Below are 18034 nucleotides of genomic sequence, written 5' to 3'. Positions count from 1 at the left end.
GATAATCGCCAAAATGCCAAATATCGGCACCGATAATTGGCCGGGTATACGTATATATAATATAACAAACACAAAGGGCATAATTTGAATTGAAACTAATATCCAAATTATATGGTGTTATAAATCAAAAGGAAAAGGAATATGGTATTAGCAGCATTCTGGATATCAAAGAGGAATTACAAGTAAATGTGGACATTCCTTCCAGTTGCGAATGAGTTGAATGAGTATGTGAACCCTCAGAAATTATTGTACCTGGATTCCTGCATAAACTGGACATAAAATGTTTGATACTCTCAATTCAAGTCCCAACAGGTTGAGGCAAATTTATTTTTCAGTTATGATGCATCCGGGCCATGAAGTGGTAAGACATTCCCACTGCATCCGACATAATACACAGTTGAGCTGATGTTTTGATGATTGTGTACTGTGCCTTTTTTCTCTCCTTCCAAACAAATCAACTTTGGTTTAAGGTGCCCACGCAATAATTGGGCAGTACTGTGGAATTTCGAGGCCTTCAATAGCACCAAAAGAAGTCGTCAGGCTGCACTGTAAACGTTTAAATGGTGTGTACAATAAAAAACACATTGTTTCTTTGGTATTAGTTTCAGCAGACTGTCTCTTGTTGTGACTTAGACGAAGATCAGATCATATCAATTTACACAAAAACCCAGGTAATTTCAAAAGTGTTCATATAGTAGATTTTTTCTTGCAACTGTATATATAGTACTATATCCAGCTAACACTCTGCCATTCCCAAAAACAATGCCAATGTTTGAAGGGTATATTTATACTTTCATTTGGTGGTTGCTGCCAAAAACATTTACAGTGTAGTGCATAGTAATGCAATGTTGCTACCTCATATAATCACAACAGTCAGGATTAACTGCACATACCTCACTAGATTTGACATGTAATGAAGTTCAATTACCATATGTGGTATGATTGAAACTTAATTCAAGAATATGCACATCATCCATACAATACAGCCAAGACCGCAGTACAGTATGTCAAAAAACAGAACCTTGTTGAAATAACAGAAGACGATGTGGTTGGTGGTTATTACACTGAATTGACACTCACCTGCAAAAGCGATACCCAGAGACATCCCCAAATGATTACCATCATTTTCTAAAAGAAAAAAAAAAGCTGTGTCAGAAATGTGTGAAAATGCAGTTTACCAGAAATGTATTCTACTCTACTTAAAGGGGAAGTCAACCCAAAAATGTTTCCAATAATATGTTCTATGCAGCACCACTAGTCTAAACACGCCATTCTGATTAATATTGCGTTTGTGAAATATGAGTTAAGTTGCAAAATCCACCCATTTTTAGCCATCTCAAGGGGCGGCCATTTTTTCCCTGTCGACTGAAAATGACATCACATTTACTGAGGGCTCAGGTAACAACCAATCACGGCTCAGCTTCAGAAAACAGGTGAGCCGTGATTGGTCGTTTCCAGAGCAGCTGTGATGTCTTTTTCAGTCGACAGAAGTGACTCATATTCCACAAACGCACTATTAATCAGAATGCCATATTTCGACTAGTGGGTAGGGGTGGGCGATATGGGCAAAAAAAAAAAAATTTGATATTTTTTTCCCAAAAAACTCGATAACGATAATTTGACGATATTCTACAAACATATTTTAAATCTGCACTTGTGGGCCTGCATATAAGTTTCTTGCAATGAAAATTTTGGGGTCGACTTCCTCTTTGAAGGATTTCATTCAGAAGACAATATTGACTTACTGTTATCTGTTCCAGGATCTGGTTCAGGAGAGGCTGAAATGGACACAAAATACATGTCACACAACATAGAGTGAAACAAGTTTCCCAGATTTTTACCGACTCAAATGTTTGGTGCATGTCCATACTGAGGTGCTTAAATTTAAAGGAAGATTTGCGTTTGGGTACCACATTTAGACATATACCTGTTGGTGTCTTTTTGTCAATAGTTGCTGTGGTCGTAGGATTTTTTCTTACTGTAGAAGCAAAAAGAGATGATGTCCTTAGCAAATGGTCACAAATCCCACCACTTTTTTTTTGTATTATACTGAATTATAATAGTAAAAATTCAGTCATTTTTTAGACTGACTTCAATTCGGAAATCTGTTCAGGTCCCTGAAAATTTCAAACAAAAATGTACTCTGTATTTGATTCACCAGGGTGAAGAGTGTTGTTAACAACCCTGTCGAAATTGAAAGATTAAAAAAAAAGCCAAGCATTTCAAATAAGACTTCAAAATTGTGATTTTTTTTTTTAAAAAGAAATCAAGATCTTGTCTCTGCTCACAAATGGTGGGCTTGTCCATTAAATGCATAAAAGTATACCCCACTGAAAAATGGATGCTTCTTCCTGTAGCATTTTATGTTAATAGAAAAAAAAAGGATATGTCCTGGTTGCACAGGTGCGAGTATGTGAAAAATGTACATGCACTGTCTCAAATTTTAGGGGCAAAACCTGGTAGAGGATGCATGATCTTTTCATTGTACATCAGTCATCTGGGGTCAAACATTTTTCAAGATTTGGCTATACTTGGTTCATGCAACTACGCTCTAATTTTTAGCCTCAAACAATTATCTTCCAGCATGGAGAATGTGTCAGTAAAAGGTCCATGTGATGCTGTAGTGCAACTATAAGCACTCATCTGGGTAAAACAAAAACACAGAAACTGCTGCGTCCATCAATAATCAAGTAAAAACTTCCATTTCAGGTGTGAGATTCCTTTCATGCAATGGCACCAGGAAAGCACTCACGCTGACAAGTTGGAGGTTTTGGTGACCAGTGGCTGTTGATGTCACATGTCACGGTGGGTGACCCAACCATCTTGTAGCCAGACTTGCACTGAAACGTCACGGTTGCCATGTGCCCATACGGGGGTCGAGCACCTGAAAGCATCTCAGCATTTTCAATCTCGAGGTCAGGACAGCTAACCGCTGCATGACAGAAGAAATAATACGATTACTGATTATGTTGGAAAGGGGGGACGGGGGGGTTTGGTATAAGGCAACACTCACTGACACAAACAGGACGATCAGGTTTGAACATTCCATCAGCAGAACATGACACTAGTTTGGATCCATTGAGGACATAATCTTTGTCACACATGTACTGTACAACCTCTCCATATTTATAATGTTCTTCTATGGGGCTGAACGAGCCTTTCGCCAATTCCTGTGGAGGCTCACAGGTCACAACTGCAAATGAAAAACGTCAACTAGTAAAATGTCATCGGCATAGTCGTGATTGGTCAAGCAACTGAAGTCAACTACCTTCACATGATGGCGGGTGGCCACTCCACTTGCCGTTGGCCATACAAAAGCGTTCAGAGGCACCGACCAATATGAAACTAATAAGGTAAGAGAACATCAATCGGAAGACAATTAGATGTCGATCTATTTTCAAGAGTGTTTGTCTTCAGTAGGCTCACAGTTGCGCTGGAGTCTATTCCAGCAGAATTTTGGCATGGTAAAATCTGGACTGGTCGCACACATACGGCAGACAAACCATTGGACACTCACATCTAGACCTACAGTCTTTAATTAACCAATTATGTATGTTTTTGGAATGAGGAGGGAAGCAAGAGTACCCGGAGAAAACCCACAAAAACACAGGGATAACATCCTAACTGGTGTTGAGGTGTGAATGAAGCTTTAAGCATCAGTCCTTAAGCTTATCATTAATCTTGCGTGATTTGGGTCAGACAGAATTTAGAAAAAAAAAAACGGGATAAAAAAAAAAAATCATACATATACACTGAACAAAGAGGAAAAAAAAATCATACAATTAAGAGAATAAAGAGTATTAAATATATAGGGGGTCTCTAGACAGACTGTAGCCACTGGTCTACTTCTGTGTTAACATTAATGTGGGAAATGACTATTTAAAATTATGAATATACAACGATCTCGTATTCTATTTCATTTCCTTCACAGGACAAATTAAGTATGTACGTATTACAACACCATTTTTGGTTTGTTTGTTTTTTTTTAACTTTTTTTTTTTCAGTTTGGCCCTAATACTCCTTCATACAATCAAAAAACAATAACATCTCAGCATAAGCCACAAAGTTAGCAATGATTTGTCATTTTTCTTACCCTATTTTGCAATTGTTGTATAATTTGTCACCAAACTGAGTCCCCTCTGAATAATCAACATTTCCATTTGACAATTCTTCTGCAGCGCCACAATTCCTTCCTGTAGAAAAAAAAAAAAAAAAAAAAAAATCAGACTAGGGTTGTAACAAAAAATAAAACCATTTGAATCGGAAAATCGGTTTTGATTTAAACGTTGCGAGTGCATCGAATTGACCCAAATCGGGCCACTTTAAAATATATTGAGACACGTATCGAATGCTCTTGGAAGGAAATGATACATTTGCACTATTGGCACGTTCACTCATATTGTAAAATGACAACAAGAAACTCATTGTATCGTTCAACTTTAAAAATGAACCGTTCTGGAATCATATAGCACCCCATGAATTGGGGTGAATGTATCAAATAGACTTTTATTGGAAAGATTCACACGCCAAATTTATAAGATGGTCAATTATACAGGATTCTTAAATCACAAAACACTCAAATACAGTGCAAATTCATATTAATTAGTTGAAATAACTTCCAACAAAATGACTCACTCTCGCAAACCATTGTCACACGACTCCAGACACCAGCTGTACAGGTGATGGATTGAGCCCCATCAGCCCACACGTAACCCGTAGCACAGGCAAGAGTAGCTTGACTCCCATCTGGGAATGTATCTTGAAGTATGTCATCACCCTTCAGATCAATGTTGTTGCCTAGAATAGGTCTGGAACAGTCTTGAGCTGTAACTGCATAAAAAGAAAAAATGAGAACAATGCTAACATTGACAGCCCTCCAACGCTCTCTGCCACTCACCTTGGGCAATCATGGCAAGGCCAAGATAAAATGGGAGCAGAAACAAGGAGACGTCCATGGCTGGATCAGGTCAGGCAACGACACATATCTGGCAAAAATAAAATATGGAATGAATTCAGTAATCGTACAGTCTAACTACATTTTAGTTGACAAACGTATTGGCACAAACACAACAAAACCAACAGCAAGTGGAAATGAAATACGTTTACGCCTGTGGGATATGTTTTAACACAAAGCCGAGCGTTTGACTGTGTGGAGGACAGCGCTTGTAAAAAGTTCCTCCACACCAAACTCATCTAAATGAATACAATAACGTTGGAACAGAAAGACTGGTAATTCCCCCCCAAGAAAAAAAAAGCAGTAAACATTACGTTTTGGTCTTCATAACATAAACGTCCGAAACTCTCAAGGATCTCAACTGAATGATGTAAATCGGCCTCTGTTTGATTCAGCTCTAAGTGTTACTACATTACTTTTGTGCATTTCAGAAGCATCAATATAGAGTTCAGACACGTACACACACACAGGACAACAAATGTTCATTTAAGGTTGAAATATACGATACAGACACTAGCGAATCTTAAGGTTAGACGTCGTTGCCTGACGGTTATGGACAAAATTATTATTTGGATAAAGAAAACGTCAATACTTATGACACAAAGCTAGCAGACCTACTGACTAGCTAGAAGCTCCGCGGACACTATCGCTTTAAATGACTCATGAACACCCAGGGGGAAGGTACTAAACCACGTTGACTAACATGTATTGAACATTACACTGCGATGTATATGAAATATTTCTTCGGAACTGCCAAATTTCAGTGCAAGGTTGCGATAGTCGCTGTCAGATAGCAAAACATCAACTAACGTTCAGGTTTGTGGGCGCCATGTTAGTGCGGTATGGCCAATGACGTCGGTGTGCTAGCTAGTTCAATATTAGGTAGTTCAATATTTGGTCAAAACGAAAAACCAAACCAAACCAAAGAGAGTCTGGTGAGTATTAAACTCACCCGAAGGTCATCAATAGTCCCAAATGCTGCTTTCAAGATGGTGAGTTATCCCGAAGTGGTTTGACAGGAAAAGGCGAGGCAACCATAAACACCACGTGACTCACCCGACTTGACCCCGCCTGTCGCTCAGGATTTATAAGATCTCCGCAATTGTTTGATAAACTCTGCGATGAAATTGTCTGACTCGTACTATGACCCAATCTTTGTTTCCCCTCACCAATCGTGTATAGTATTATAAAGCAACCAAGCCAACGTCACACAGGCTGATAATATCAGCCTAAGAATTACACAATTGCTAAACTCGAGGTCATGAATTTAGGAACAATGCCAAAACGTACAAAACCAATAGTAATGTATGTGTTATATTGTTAGATTTGGATAGTCGTTTTGAGTAATAGTCTTTAAATGCACATTTAGCATCTTGTCAACATTTTGGAGAATCATTTGCGGGGCTGACCTGCTGTATACTACATTGGAAATCAACTGGATTCGTGTAGAATGGTTTCTGATTTTTGTTCATGAATCATTTGCGTTAGTGTAGTCATAAATGGGTAGGGACAAGGGTAAAAAAAAAAAGAAGTTACTTCATGACTATGCACCTTGTAAAATGCAACTATACGCCTTCATTGCTCAACACCCTCAAATCACTTAAGCAAGGTAATTTTAACCGTTTGTTACAGCCTAAACATTGTAACTACAAAAATTAAAAGGACAATTATTTTTTTTCTGATTTTTGAATTCATTATAACTTTCAACTAAGAGGCTTACCAGTTCATCAATGGTGATGAGAATCAGTAAAGTAACTTATGTGGGATATTCGTGTCTTGTCTGTCATGTCTTTGTAAGCATGCTCTCCAACAGTACCATTTATTTCATTTTTTAAATCACTACACCACAACTTACACTGAATGCAGTCAAACTAATGATAGCTTTTACAATTTGTAAAAGTTGTTGATAGTTCACAAAGCTGGTGTCATCAAATATTCTGAGCATGTCAACCATGGAGTAAACAAAACACAGCCTCAGAGGTCAAAACACCAAAATAACTTCGATGTGATAATTTTGCTTGGGTCATTCAACAATGCTTGTTACAGTGCTTTGCACTAGTGTTAAAATGCTGAATTGCAACAGTGAGGTTGAGAAACATACACAAATAGTGGATTTGTTAGCACTTACAGAGAATCCAGTCACTGCTCTGTGACTTCCATTCGTTCAGGATCTTCAGGATACATCCCACCAAGCCACACACTCCTGCAGTCCTCTTGTGTGCCCTGAATCGGTTCTTAACGTTTTTCCTCTGCAAAACTGACTTCGCCGAGTGACTTTAGGACCCAGTGAGACATACCCACAGAAACTGTGAACTTCCTTGTTCTTTCACCCAAGTTCCTTGATGTGAAAACGGCAATAAAGAAGTGCAGCGGTGACAGCACTGCAGGCCTTACTCGAGCTTTGGCGTCCCTCTAGTCTCAAACCTGTGAATCGGTGTACGGACATGAAAGGTGACCTGAGGCTGTTATGGACAAAGAGCACGCAGTCATGCAGCAGCAGCAGGTCTGCATAGTGAGGAGCTTACTGGACAAATTGGAGGGACAAGACAATGAGGACAAGGAGTTTGTGGTGAGTCAGATGTTATAATGCAGTATTACAATACAGCCTGCAGCAAATTTGCAAGTGAAGGCCATTTTTCTGAAGGCCTTGCAGGATGAGTGACGTTAGAGAAGTAGGTTAACTATTGTATTGAAAACACCACTGTGCTTCCTCTTCATGCTGTTCAACGACAGAACATGAATGGAAGAAAGACCGTCAGGATTTTTGCTTTGAGAAACACAGATTGACAATATGTAATCATCTCCTTTACCTGGCGACCACAGCAGTCCCATTTGGTCATGAGACAATGTGGGGGCACAGGATGGGCAAACGTGACAGTCCGTGATTGCCGTGGATGCCCAGCGAAATGTTTAAATTGTCAAAAAAAAACTCCATGGCAATCACAGTGCTGATGAGAAACATAGTGCTCGTAAAACATTACGCATCACATTAACATTATTATTATCATTATTATTATTATTATTATTATTATCCATCCATCCATTATCGATACCGCTTATCCTCACAAGGGTCGCGGGCGTGCTGGAGCCTATCCCAGCTCTCTTCGGGCAGTAGGCGGGGGACACCCCGAATTGGTTGCCAGCCAATCGCAGGGCACGCAGATTATTATTATTATTATTATCATTTTTATTATTATTAATGATAGTTGGACCGGCCTATATGCGATTACTATTTGGTCCGGCCGGACAAAATGGCAGATAAATAGACAGCGGAAGGCGATAAAAAGACCGCATTTTTTTTTGTAAAATGCCCAGCTCTGTTAAATTACATACAGTATGAAGTGTCAGACATAAAATTGGCAACCCAAAGGGAGACCTTGTAAACTTGTAGCTTTGCAAGAGTGGACGTCACGGTGAAACTGTTGGTATTACAATGCCATAGAAGCGTCCGGCATCTGTGTCACAATAGAACAGAACAGCATAACATGTTTTGTAGACATCGAATCAACAGAAATCACCATCGGCGAGCCAAGTCAAATGCCAGAGGCGAAACATGGCACTCTGCTGTCATGCCACCACATCCCCCACCACTCAAGGGGAAATAAACTACACTTTACGACACTTCTGTTTCAACAAATGGAAGTTCATTTACAGGCTCTGTGGACCTGAGAGAGGAGGCCGTTCAACAATAGGGCCAGCGTCTTTACAATTCTTGGCAAATATAATCGAGTGATATGTTAAAGCTTTCAGAAGGTAGAATGCAAGTGGAAGTCCTCTCAGTTTGTACATGTCTGTTTTGCAGTAAAATGAGTCACTGATTCTGATCATGTGCAGATGATTCATATCCTACGCTGTCCACTATTTTGTGGTGTTCCTACCACATAAGGAAAAAAATACTACAAGAATACAAAGTGTGTCACGTCAACACATTGTTGAAGTTGGACATTTCACCATTTGGTTTATTTTCATTTTTTGCAGAGTTTGAGAAACCAGTCAATTAAGTACCGCGATGACAAGACCTACCCCAGCAAATCAGCAGAAACTCAGGAAAACATCAAGAAGAACCGATACAAGGACATACTTCCATGTAAGCTTCACTCAAGGCGGATATGTGAATAAGAATGGACGATGAAATAATTCACTTTATTTTGCCTCCCTGAGTCAAAAGTTAAAACTATGACCTTTTACCTTATTTATTCACATATCTTGGACAAAGCTCAATTTTAAGTGACCAAAGCCACCATAGTTTAACCAACTGGTAAAAAAAAGTCAACAGAGCTGCCCTTGAGTTGTTCGTTTTGCCTAATGTTGTTTTTCAATAACATCTCTCGTAGTTGACCACAGCAGAGTGAAGCTCACGTTGACCACCTCTACAGATGACACTGACTACATTAATGCCAATTTCATAAAGGTAAACAAAATATAAGAATAAGAGGAATTTGTTCATATTTTGTATACATTGTAGGCATACGTAAAGACGTGACCTTAATGTGACTCGGCTATGTTTTGTGCGCAGGGAGTGACAGGCTCCAAGGCTTACATTGCTACTCAGGGTCCACTACATCACACAGTGCTGGACTTCTTGAGGATGCTTTGGGAGTATGACATAAAAGTACGAGCAGCTTATTACCACCTGTAGACACATCAATATAATGATTAGTTTTATCTTTGATTACTTAAATCACCATCAAAAGGCTTTCTAAAGTTTTTCCATTTGAGATCGCCAACATTTTTTTGTGTTTTTATTAAGTGTGTTTTAATTAACTAACTGACTGATTTACTATTGTAACTAACACGCTGACAGATGAATGACTAAATAACTAATGACAATCCAAACTAATCTTTTGCCTCATCTTTCATGACGGAGATAATAATCACCACAATAGAAAGCACCCAAATGCAAGATATTTAACTTCCACTCCTTTTTGTTTTTGCTTTCTTTAGGTTATAGTAATGGCCTGCCGAGAATTTGAGATGGGAAAGGTAAAAAAAAAAAAAAAAAAAAAAATTCACAAAGATATGAACATTTGTCTGTTTTTTTTGTGGTAACTTAAATATTTTCTTTTCTTTGCAGAAAAAGTGTGAGCGCTATTGGCCACATAAGGAGGAAAGGTCATTTGTATGTGGGCCATTCATCATGGACTGTGTGAGTATTCTTCCTCTTGTGATTATGAAGAGTCCCTCAATTGGAAGAAGTAAAACTGGGTGTGCTGTCTTGTTTTTTTGTATAGGATTGTGAAGAAGACAAAGGAGCCTATCTGACACGGACATTAAGATTGACATATGACAATGTAAGTGATGATGCTATCCCACATGTACTGTACAGTTGTCACAACAAACAGAAGGTAATTTGAGGTTTTTAACTCTTCCTCATAATATATGCTATTATTGTGAACACAGGGAAACAATTAAAAAAAATGTTGCATTAGATTTTTTTAATGCTGATTAAAGCTGTAAATTTGGCAGTCAAGTTTTTTTTTCACAGTTTACCCTCAAGATGGGCAAAATTCCACTGATTAGCTGTAGTAAGTAGAGCTGACTGCAACTTGTTCGTGCTGTCACAATTGAGACAATAATGCGGTTTGAAATGTGTGCAGCTCCCAATTGGTAGGTACTAGCAATAGCTGCAAACAGAAAGGTAGCTTAGTAGGAATTAAGATGATTGGTGCTGTCTTTTCTCTTAACCTTGTAACCATAGACATACCGTTGTAATTTCTATTTTGTTTTATGCTGTTTTTAGTTTTCAAAGCTTGCAACTATTCCATCTTAGTGTTTTATTTACATATTTACAGAAATACACGTTTTTCCTTTTTTCTTCTTTCAGAAAACAGCTCGAAAACTTGATGAGAAATCAGTTAAAGTGGAAGTCAACCCAAACATATTTTTTTTCAAGAATATGTTCTATACAAGCCCACGAGTTGAAACAAGGCATTCTGATAAATATTGCGTTTGGGTTGATTTCCACTTTAAAAACAGCTGTCGGACCTAACTAAAAAAAATGTTCCCCAGTGTTATCGTTGCCAAATGTTATTTTATATTGTCGATTGGTTCTGAATAATAGTTTGTCGTGTTTTCATGTTCCGTGTCTTAACTTTCGTCAGTGTCACCGAACACTGAAACAATTGCACTATGTTAACTGGCCTGACCATGGAGTGCCAGATTCCATTCCTTCCATTTTGGACATGTTGGAGGAGATGCGCACCTATCAGCCCCATGATGACATCCCTATGTGCATCCACTGCAGGTTAGCTTTTTATACTCGTAAGAACAACAACATCTTCAAATTATGTTGTGACAAAAAACCCCAAAAAACATTAGGCAAACCTGATTTCACACTATGCCCTGCGATTGGCTGGCAACCAATTCAGGGTGTCCCCCGCCTACTGCCCGAAGACAGCTGGGATAGGCTCCAGCCCCGAGACCCTTGTGAGGATAAGCGGTATCGATAATGGATGGATGTATGGATGGATTTTACACTATTTATTGCTATCGTAGTTTGCAGTGGAGCAGGAATTTGCTGTATTAAACTGACAACTGTTTCCTGAGTTTGTTTCCAAGTACTGTATTGGAAATACTGTATGTCGATCTATCCGTAAGCTTCATTACAGTTCAACACAACTGCAAACTGTAACCACAACAATTAACATAGAAACTTCATTCACCTCTCAATGTGTCAATCAAAACAACAATATTTCCTTTTTAATTCAATGATTTTCTAACGAGCCCGTGTATTGCAACTCATTACACTGCAGGGGTGTCATCTTGTTGTGGTTGGTCTGTGTTCTTGTTATGCACGTCCTTTCTCAGCATCAGATGTGAAGACCCTCCTATTTTTGAAAGACAGGAAATCAACAGCCTACTCTGTTTCCCCTCAGGTCTTTACCCACATGAACACGGTTTAAAGCCTATGAATATTTTGCACAAGTTAGCACTTATTAGAAGTAAATTGGATCAATACTTGTTCAAAAATACAATACATCCACTCCTTTATTTTATGGAGGTGCTATATAAAACCAACTTAATCTTCTCTTTAAAATAGGAAAACAAATGTTCTCTTTTGTTTGAAATGAGATAATATATTTTCCATTTTGTGGAGTTTCACTGCTCAAAAGTGTAAAACATAACTGATACTGTGCAAATTAGTAGTCCTTGCTGATCAGATCAACTCGATAAAAACCAATCGGAGTCCTGATTTATGAGGGCTAAACCATGTTCGACAACTTCATCTTTGTTGTTGGACATGGCATGAGGGTCAATTGAGACACCTGCAGCCCCCTCATTCTGTTGTATAGAATATGTTTTGAGCTTCTTGAACATAAAAAGACCAGGAACATCATATGCCACGAAATAACATGTCATACTATATGCAAGAATAGGAAAAAAATGTTCTGCAAACTATCTCTAACATCGGGGGGGGGGGGGGGAATGGGTGAACTCAATATTTCAAGGCAACAAACTTCAATAAAATCTTAAGTTAGGCAATTCAACGAAATATTATAAGGTTTGTTGTTGTGAAAATTGTCTCTGCCGTATTTCACATCAAAGAAATCAGAGTTTACAGAACTGTGGTCCCTTGTATTGTACACTAACCTAAAGCTAAAAACAACTCAGCAATTATAAAGAAAACAGCAATTATAAAGAAAACAACTCAAGCAAATAACTTGCTTGCTTTGTTGTGCTAAATGCGGCCATGAATACAATTATATATGTATATATGTATTCAATATAATTTGAATACAGGTTTCCTTTTTTAACAGTGTAGCTATCTAGAAGCTATCCCTGAGCCTGGAAATGGCACACACCTTAACTGAAACATCATTTGTTTTACTCTATATCTCAAAGTTGTTTCAAGTCAGTAAGATAGTTGAGTGTTTTTAAAGTCCTCACGGCTGCTGTGATTTCAGTGCTGGATGTGGTCGAACGGGAGTCCTTTGTGTCATCGATTATACTTGGAACCTCCTCAAGCAAGGGGTAAGAAATGTCTCCCGGCCCTTTCTTTATTTAATCATTAAAGACTAGAATTACACTGAGCTTTTTTGTTTGCTTTTTATGTTTTTTAGATGATCACTCCACATTTTAATATGTGTGACTTAGTTCATACCATGAGAACCCAAAGGCCATCTGTGGTTCAAACCAAGGTAGCATCCATATTTTCTTTCATCTGCATGAGCATCTATCAAACATGTTTTTTGTAAATTCACATTTCTTATGTTGCTTAGGAACAGTATGAATTAGTCTATAGCGTCATCAGGTTACTGTTTGGGAGATACTTGCAGCCCATGGATGAACGGAGCAGCAAAACTGAGGTGATCAAGAAATAACACAGCCCTCACAGGAGATACATATAAAAAATATTCCAGCAGCATTTCTGACTCGTATTCTTGTGTCGAACAACCAAGGTAACCATGGGAGCATCTATGAGGGAGCAATACCCTGGAAATCAGGAACTACAACGCCATAGCATCTGTAATGAGGAAGTGAACAACATACCACAAAAACAGACAATGGTTCCTTCTGTTCCAGCTGGTCACTCGGATCAACCACAACTACTTTATGGGGCCCTAACTACCCGTCAGGAGGGAACTTCACTGAAGGGGGTCCACACTAGCCAAGACGTGGCTGCAGTGGAGAACATGCAGCAGGGCGACGACATTGCATCACCGAAGCCTCCAGCTTCACCCACTGCAAAAGCAGTCGTTTGTCTGATGGTGGAGGACCCCTATTTTGACAGCTCTCTGTTTAACAATGCAACACATTTGAGCAAGCGATGGACAGTTGGTCCAATCTTCAGTAATCCTTTGTCATCTCTGGATGACCACACACCGCAGTCTGACTCAACTCTGGCCGCAGGTGCGTGGTCAGTTCCTATGCGTAGTCTCACATGAAGTGAATTGACTCTACAAGGATGTGCAACAATCCGTTGCATCAATCATGTTTAGCTTGCCCATATAGACACTATCCCAACCCTGCTCCAAAATTCCAGATGTTAATGTCCCAATTTATAGCAATAATTAAATGTATTTGAAATGATAGATTCAATCCTTACAGACTCAATTTCCTCCACCTCCTTCCCTGTGGCAGGTGCTATAGAACACAAGATTCTACAAACATTTCAATGGGACCTAACCTTTATGGATTAATGCCTAATACAGTATAAAAAAATAATCCGATTAAATTTAAGGGACATTACCCCGCTATCAACAAATTCAGTTGTAGTAACTGATGCGTTTGTTTGTTTTTTTTCCCCAATAGGAGCTCATACCGATGTAGACGTACCTCCACCTCTGCCCGAACGAACCCCTGAATCCTATCAACTCGCTGTTGACACAGGTTGGTATCAGCTGGCCAAACACATCTATCAATGTATCTAGCCATACATTTTTTATAGCATTTACCTTGTCCCAAGGAAGCGGGAGCCTAACCCAGATGACTTTGGGTGAGAAGCTTGATACACCATGCACTGATCACCACTCATATTTACTCCTATGCACAATTAATTCTTCAATTAACGGTGGCAGAATGCCTATTTTCAATCAAATATCACAGAATAATCTAATCCACGGTTGGGCAATTTAAATGCAAAATGTGTCATCAGTGCTACTAGGGGGCACCAAGAACCACACACCTAACCTAGCTAACCAGATGTATGAGGAAAATGCTATTTTAAATGTGAACAAAATACTTGCAAAATATGTGCTCTTAATACATTTCATTTTTGATCATTCATTTTTAAATGCATGTATAAAAAAAATCAAATTTCCCGGCCCAACAACAAATGGTTTCAAGCAAGCAAGTAAATTACCACATACATTTTTTTCCCAGTGCAAAGTGCTCTGTGGCATAAAAAATACCATTCGAGGACGGCACAAAACCGCTGAACGAGAAACCGACATTAATTGAAAGAACGTATTTTGTAAACTTTTTTCACAAAAATAAACGCATTCAAAATTGTAATATTATTGAGGTTCAGTACTATGTTTATCCAAATTTAATTCCAAATCTGCAAAAACATATTACTCCTACTCACGTTGTAATAAGGCCCAGTGTAAGCGCATCAAAGTAATCAAGGGGGTCATTCAGAGTGTGGTGCAGCCCATGAGCCGCCAGTTACCCATCCCAGATCTAGTCGATATGCCTTTAGCAAATGCACCACTACCTTAAAGACATACGTGCTTTTGTGATATGTTTTAGTGGTGTCTTCAGAGCACTCAAATTCCTCCGAAAGGCTAACTGTCACCATTCAACCGACTGGGGTTGCCGAGGCTGTGCCGGGTGACCCAGGGGGTAAGATCATATTATGAAAGTCATATAACATAATAGAAAGATACCGCAAATGTCTCAAATAAAACACCACTGTGTATATCCCTAGAGAGTCCCGTCACGCCGGTACCATCGCTTCCAGATAGAACTCCAGAATCATACGAGTTGGCTTTTCACCAAGGTATCTTTTGTAACTGTATCACCAATCATTGTCTTTTGAGCAAATAAAATAGCTTTGAACTAGTACACACTGATCAGCCCCAACATTTCAGCACTTACATGATATAATGATATCTAATACAAGATCTAAAGTGTGCCTTTGCAAAGACAATTATGCTCAACAATGCGATGCCTTACGATACGTTTATGATTGTAGTTTGCAGTGGTCTAGAGCTGTACAGATCTTGTTTTTGACATCATATTGTGCAAGTGGTCATAATGTTGTGGCTGGTGAGTGTATTAAATGATGAAATTCTCCTGGGCCACGCAGCTCCTGTGGCCAGTGAGCCAGAAGTCACACCAGTAGCAAACCTGAACAGAATTGGCACATCCTCAGAATGGTCAGGTACTTCAAAGCTGGTCCCCGATTCATTTATGCGAGAAACAAAGCCATGGGTGAGAAGTAAGGTAAGTGTAATGTGTCCTTGCTCTCTTATCCGTCGGGACACCCGAAACATATTGCTCTCGTTTTCTTGCAGAGCCTGAGAGCAAAAATGACTTTCGCAGGTAAGAGTATTGTAAAGGTCAGTGAAAGTTAAGATAAGATATTGATACAAATGTAACAGGCAGCATGGGTTTATGAGGCCATCACTCATAAATTAGTAGTGAAGAAATAAATCAAACAAGTTCATGCTTTGGGAAAGTAAAAATGATTATCAATTAGAATTGAACTCAACATTTTTTGTCATTGTAAGTGTAATCAATATCAATATAATGTGTATCGAATAGTACTGTAGATCACAAACCACACTGGTTTGAAAAATAATATCTCATGCAATATAATAGTGCCAGTCATGAATTGGTTGCGTTTCTATCGTTGTGTTTCTTGTACAGAGCCACCGGCTCCAGCGTGGCTGTCACCCACACCTTCTGTTGCTGAAGGAGGAAGTGGTGAGTAGCTTTCAGCCTTTAAAGGAGCTGCACACCAGAGAAACTAATCATGCAAATGGTTAGAAAAGGTCCATGTAACGTCAGCGTTATCAGCTCTGTTTCTCACTTACCAGCACAAGTTGGAGGGCTCGATATGAAACAAAAGGCCTCGCTCGCCGATGGAGTGATGTCAGGCAACAAATCAGAAAAGAGCAATGAGAAGGGCCCATCTTGCAAAAAGGTATTTCAAAAGATGGATGGATGGATGGATGGATGGATGGATGGATGGATGGATGGATGGATGGATGGATGGATGGATGGATGGATGGATGGATGGATGGATGGATGGATGGATGGATGGATGGATGGATGGATGGATGGATGGATGGATGGATGGATGGATGGATGGATGGATGGATGGATGGATAGATAGATAGATAGATAGATAGATAGATAGATAGATAGATAGATAGATAGATAGATAGATAGATAGATAGAATCTCTATCCCAAACATGCATGCTGGCTCACTGTATGCTTTTCTCCCTTTCAGAGTCTGAAACTGTTCAGAGATAAGCAGAAAAGTGAGTAACGCTCATTCAAAACACAAAAATGTCCCCAGTGACAAGTCTGAAATATAAAAAAAAAAAGTATGAAATCAAAATAAATCCCATTATGTTCTCAGTAAAGCCAGTGACTCCGGGTCTAGTGCCATCATCTCCAAAGGGAGTCGTAACCTCACTTTTCAAATTTGGTAATTCATCCTCTTAATCATCATACCTATCTGTTTAGTCCATTTCAATGCAAAACCTTTCATTTTTTTGGTCTGCTTTCCACAGGATTTGGGAACAGGTTAGGTAAGCCAAAAGGACCCAGGAATTATCCACAAAGCTGGTTCTAAAAATATGTTCCTCTCCGTTAAGTGAAGTCCTCTAAATGGTGACGATGTATTCTGTCAGTCATGGTCACTTAGAGCCACCCAGTGGACATTTGTTGAAAATCACTCCTCTAAGATTTAATCTAAAAAGGACATTCCTTGTTAATAACTTGATGTGAATGTACTGTTTACCAGCGATTTTTTTTGGTTCTTTTTTGTCAGTGTTCCACAAGCAATTCATGGGGCCACAGTTATCTTTGTTTCCCTTTTAACATTACAGGGTGTTGCACTTTGGAGCACCAAATGTCTTCTATCTAAGTCTTTTGAAGTGTGGAGAGTGTCAATTTATGAAGTACATTAAAACCCTTTTTAAGCACCTCAGCTCATTCATTTGTGCATGGTTGTTTTTTGGGCTTTCTGAAGGATTTAAAAGGCATTTCTTTCAAGAATTTAAATAGCTCTCAGTCTGCGAAAAACTTTTGTCAAAATAAACCAGGGGTCAGGAATTAAAGCACACATTCCATGCATATTTTCTAGCATCATTGAAATTGGCCAGTTTTAAGGGGGCAATCCTCTCTCATGCGAATGATCTATCGGTTACCCTGATGCCTCTACTGCAGGGCCAAACCTGTGTGGCTTTCATTACCATGACCATCAGAGATGGAACTGGGGGGTTTCAATAAAGTGAGCAGCTGCAACTTGCGGAAGCAGCAGCCAAGAGTGTGAAGAAACGAGTGAGCACCTACAAAGACAATAAAAGCTTTGATTGTATTTAAACTCGAGGAGGCATGTGCAGGCGAAAGACTGCCCCACATAACCACCAAAGTATCACAATGGTTAGAAAAGGCTTCTTGAT

General features: G+C 39.1%; 2 protein-coding genes across 9 annotated transcripts in view; one reads left to right on the top strand and one right to left on the bottom strand.

Moving 5' to 3' along the window:
* LOC147153086 (C4b-binding protein alpha chain-like) overlaps nt 1–7102 on the bottom strand; it is a 15723-nt gene extending 8621 nt beyond the window's left edge. The window contains exons 1-10 of one of the 7 annotated variants that reach the window (XM_086023868.1): nt 7083–7102; nt 4898–4985; nt 4636–4830; nt 4094–4193; nt 3269–3345; nt 3014–3193; nt 2753–2932; nt 1928–1978; nt 1746–1778; nt 1081–1128 (exon numbers count right to left, since the gene is read on the bottom strand). In XM_086023868.1, the coding sequence (XP_085879994.1) occupies nt 1081–1128; nt 1746–1778; nt 1928–1978; nt 2753–2932; nt 3014–3193; nt 3269–3345; nt 4094–4193; nt 4636–4830; nt 4898–4955 (922 nt within the window). In that variant the 5' untranslated portion in view covers nt 4956–4985; nt 7083–7102. Of the gene's footprint in view, nt 1–1080; nt 1129–1745; nt 1779–1927; nt 1979–2752; nt 2933–3013; nt 3194–3268; nt 3346–4093; nt 4194–4635; nt 4831–4897; nt 4986–5764; nt 5877–5906; nt 6093–7082 lie in introns of those variants that run through there. The other 6 variants (XM_086023877.1, XM_086023850.1, XM_086023894.1 and 3 more) reach the window with 6 other exon arrangements.
* Nucleotides 5672–17554, top strand: ptpn22 (protein tyrosine phosphatase non-receptor type 22). 2 transcript variants are annotated; one of them, XM_086023833.1, is made up of 22 exons: nt 5675–7523; nt 8933–9041; nt 9289–9365; nt 9471–9566; nt 9899–9937; nt 10029–10100; nt 10186–10245; nt 11056–11198; nt 12859–12925; nt 13015–13092; nt 13174–13260; nt 13354–13804; nt 14207–14284; nt 15146–15238; nt 15324–15395; nt 15705–15841; nt 15913–15940; nt 16268–16324; nt 16438–16544; nt 16855–16885; nt 16987–17055; nt 17141–17554. In XM_086023833.1, the coding sequence occupies exons 1-22, from the start codon at nt 7422–7424 to the stop codon at nt 17200–17202; spliced, it is 2115 nt and encodes a 704-aa protein (XP_085879959.1). In that variant the 5' UTR covers nt 5675–7421; the 3' UTR covers nt 17203–17554. The 2 variants fall into 2 exon arrangements, 1 of the variants encoding a protein (XP_085879959.1); XR_015085731.1 differs by lacking the exon at nt 17141–17554 and having other exon boundaries at nt 5672–7523; nt 15913–15957; nt 16987–17054.
* The last annotated feature ends 480 nt before the right edge of the window (nt 17555–18034 follow it).

The sequence above is a fragment of the Filicampus tigris genome, chromosome 1 (genome assembly GCF_054856515.1).
Source record: "Filicampus tigris isolate MCC_2025a chromosome 1, RoL_Ftig_1.0, whole genome shotgun sequence".
Lineage (NCBI taxonomy): Eukaryota > Metazoa > Chordata > Actinopteri > Syngnathiformes > Syngnathidae > Filicampus > Filicampus tigris.
This window is presented reverse-complemented; position numbering and strand designations above follow the sequence as displayed.

What these genes read in the sequence shown, in the direction of transcription:
- ptpn22 (XM_086023833.1), top strand. Translation starts at nt 7,422, where the DNA reads ATGGACAAAGAGCACGCAGTCATGCAGCAGCAGCAGGTCTGCATAGTG. An exon ending in ATGAGGACAAGGAGTTTGTG is followed by an intron (nt 7,524 to 8,932) that starts GTGAGTCAGATG and finishes CATTTTTTGCAG; the next exon opens with AGTTTGAGAAACCAGTCAAT. An exon ending in CCTATGTGCATCCACTGCAG is followed by an intron (nt 11,199 to 12,858) that starts GTTAGCTTTTTA and finishes CTGTGATTTCAG; the next exon opens with TGCTGGATGTGGTCGAACGG.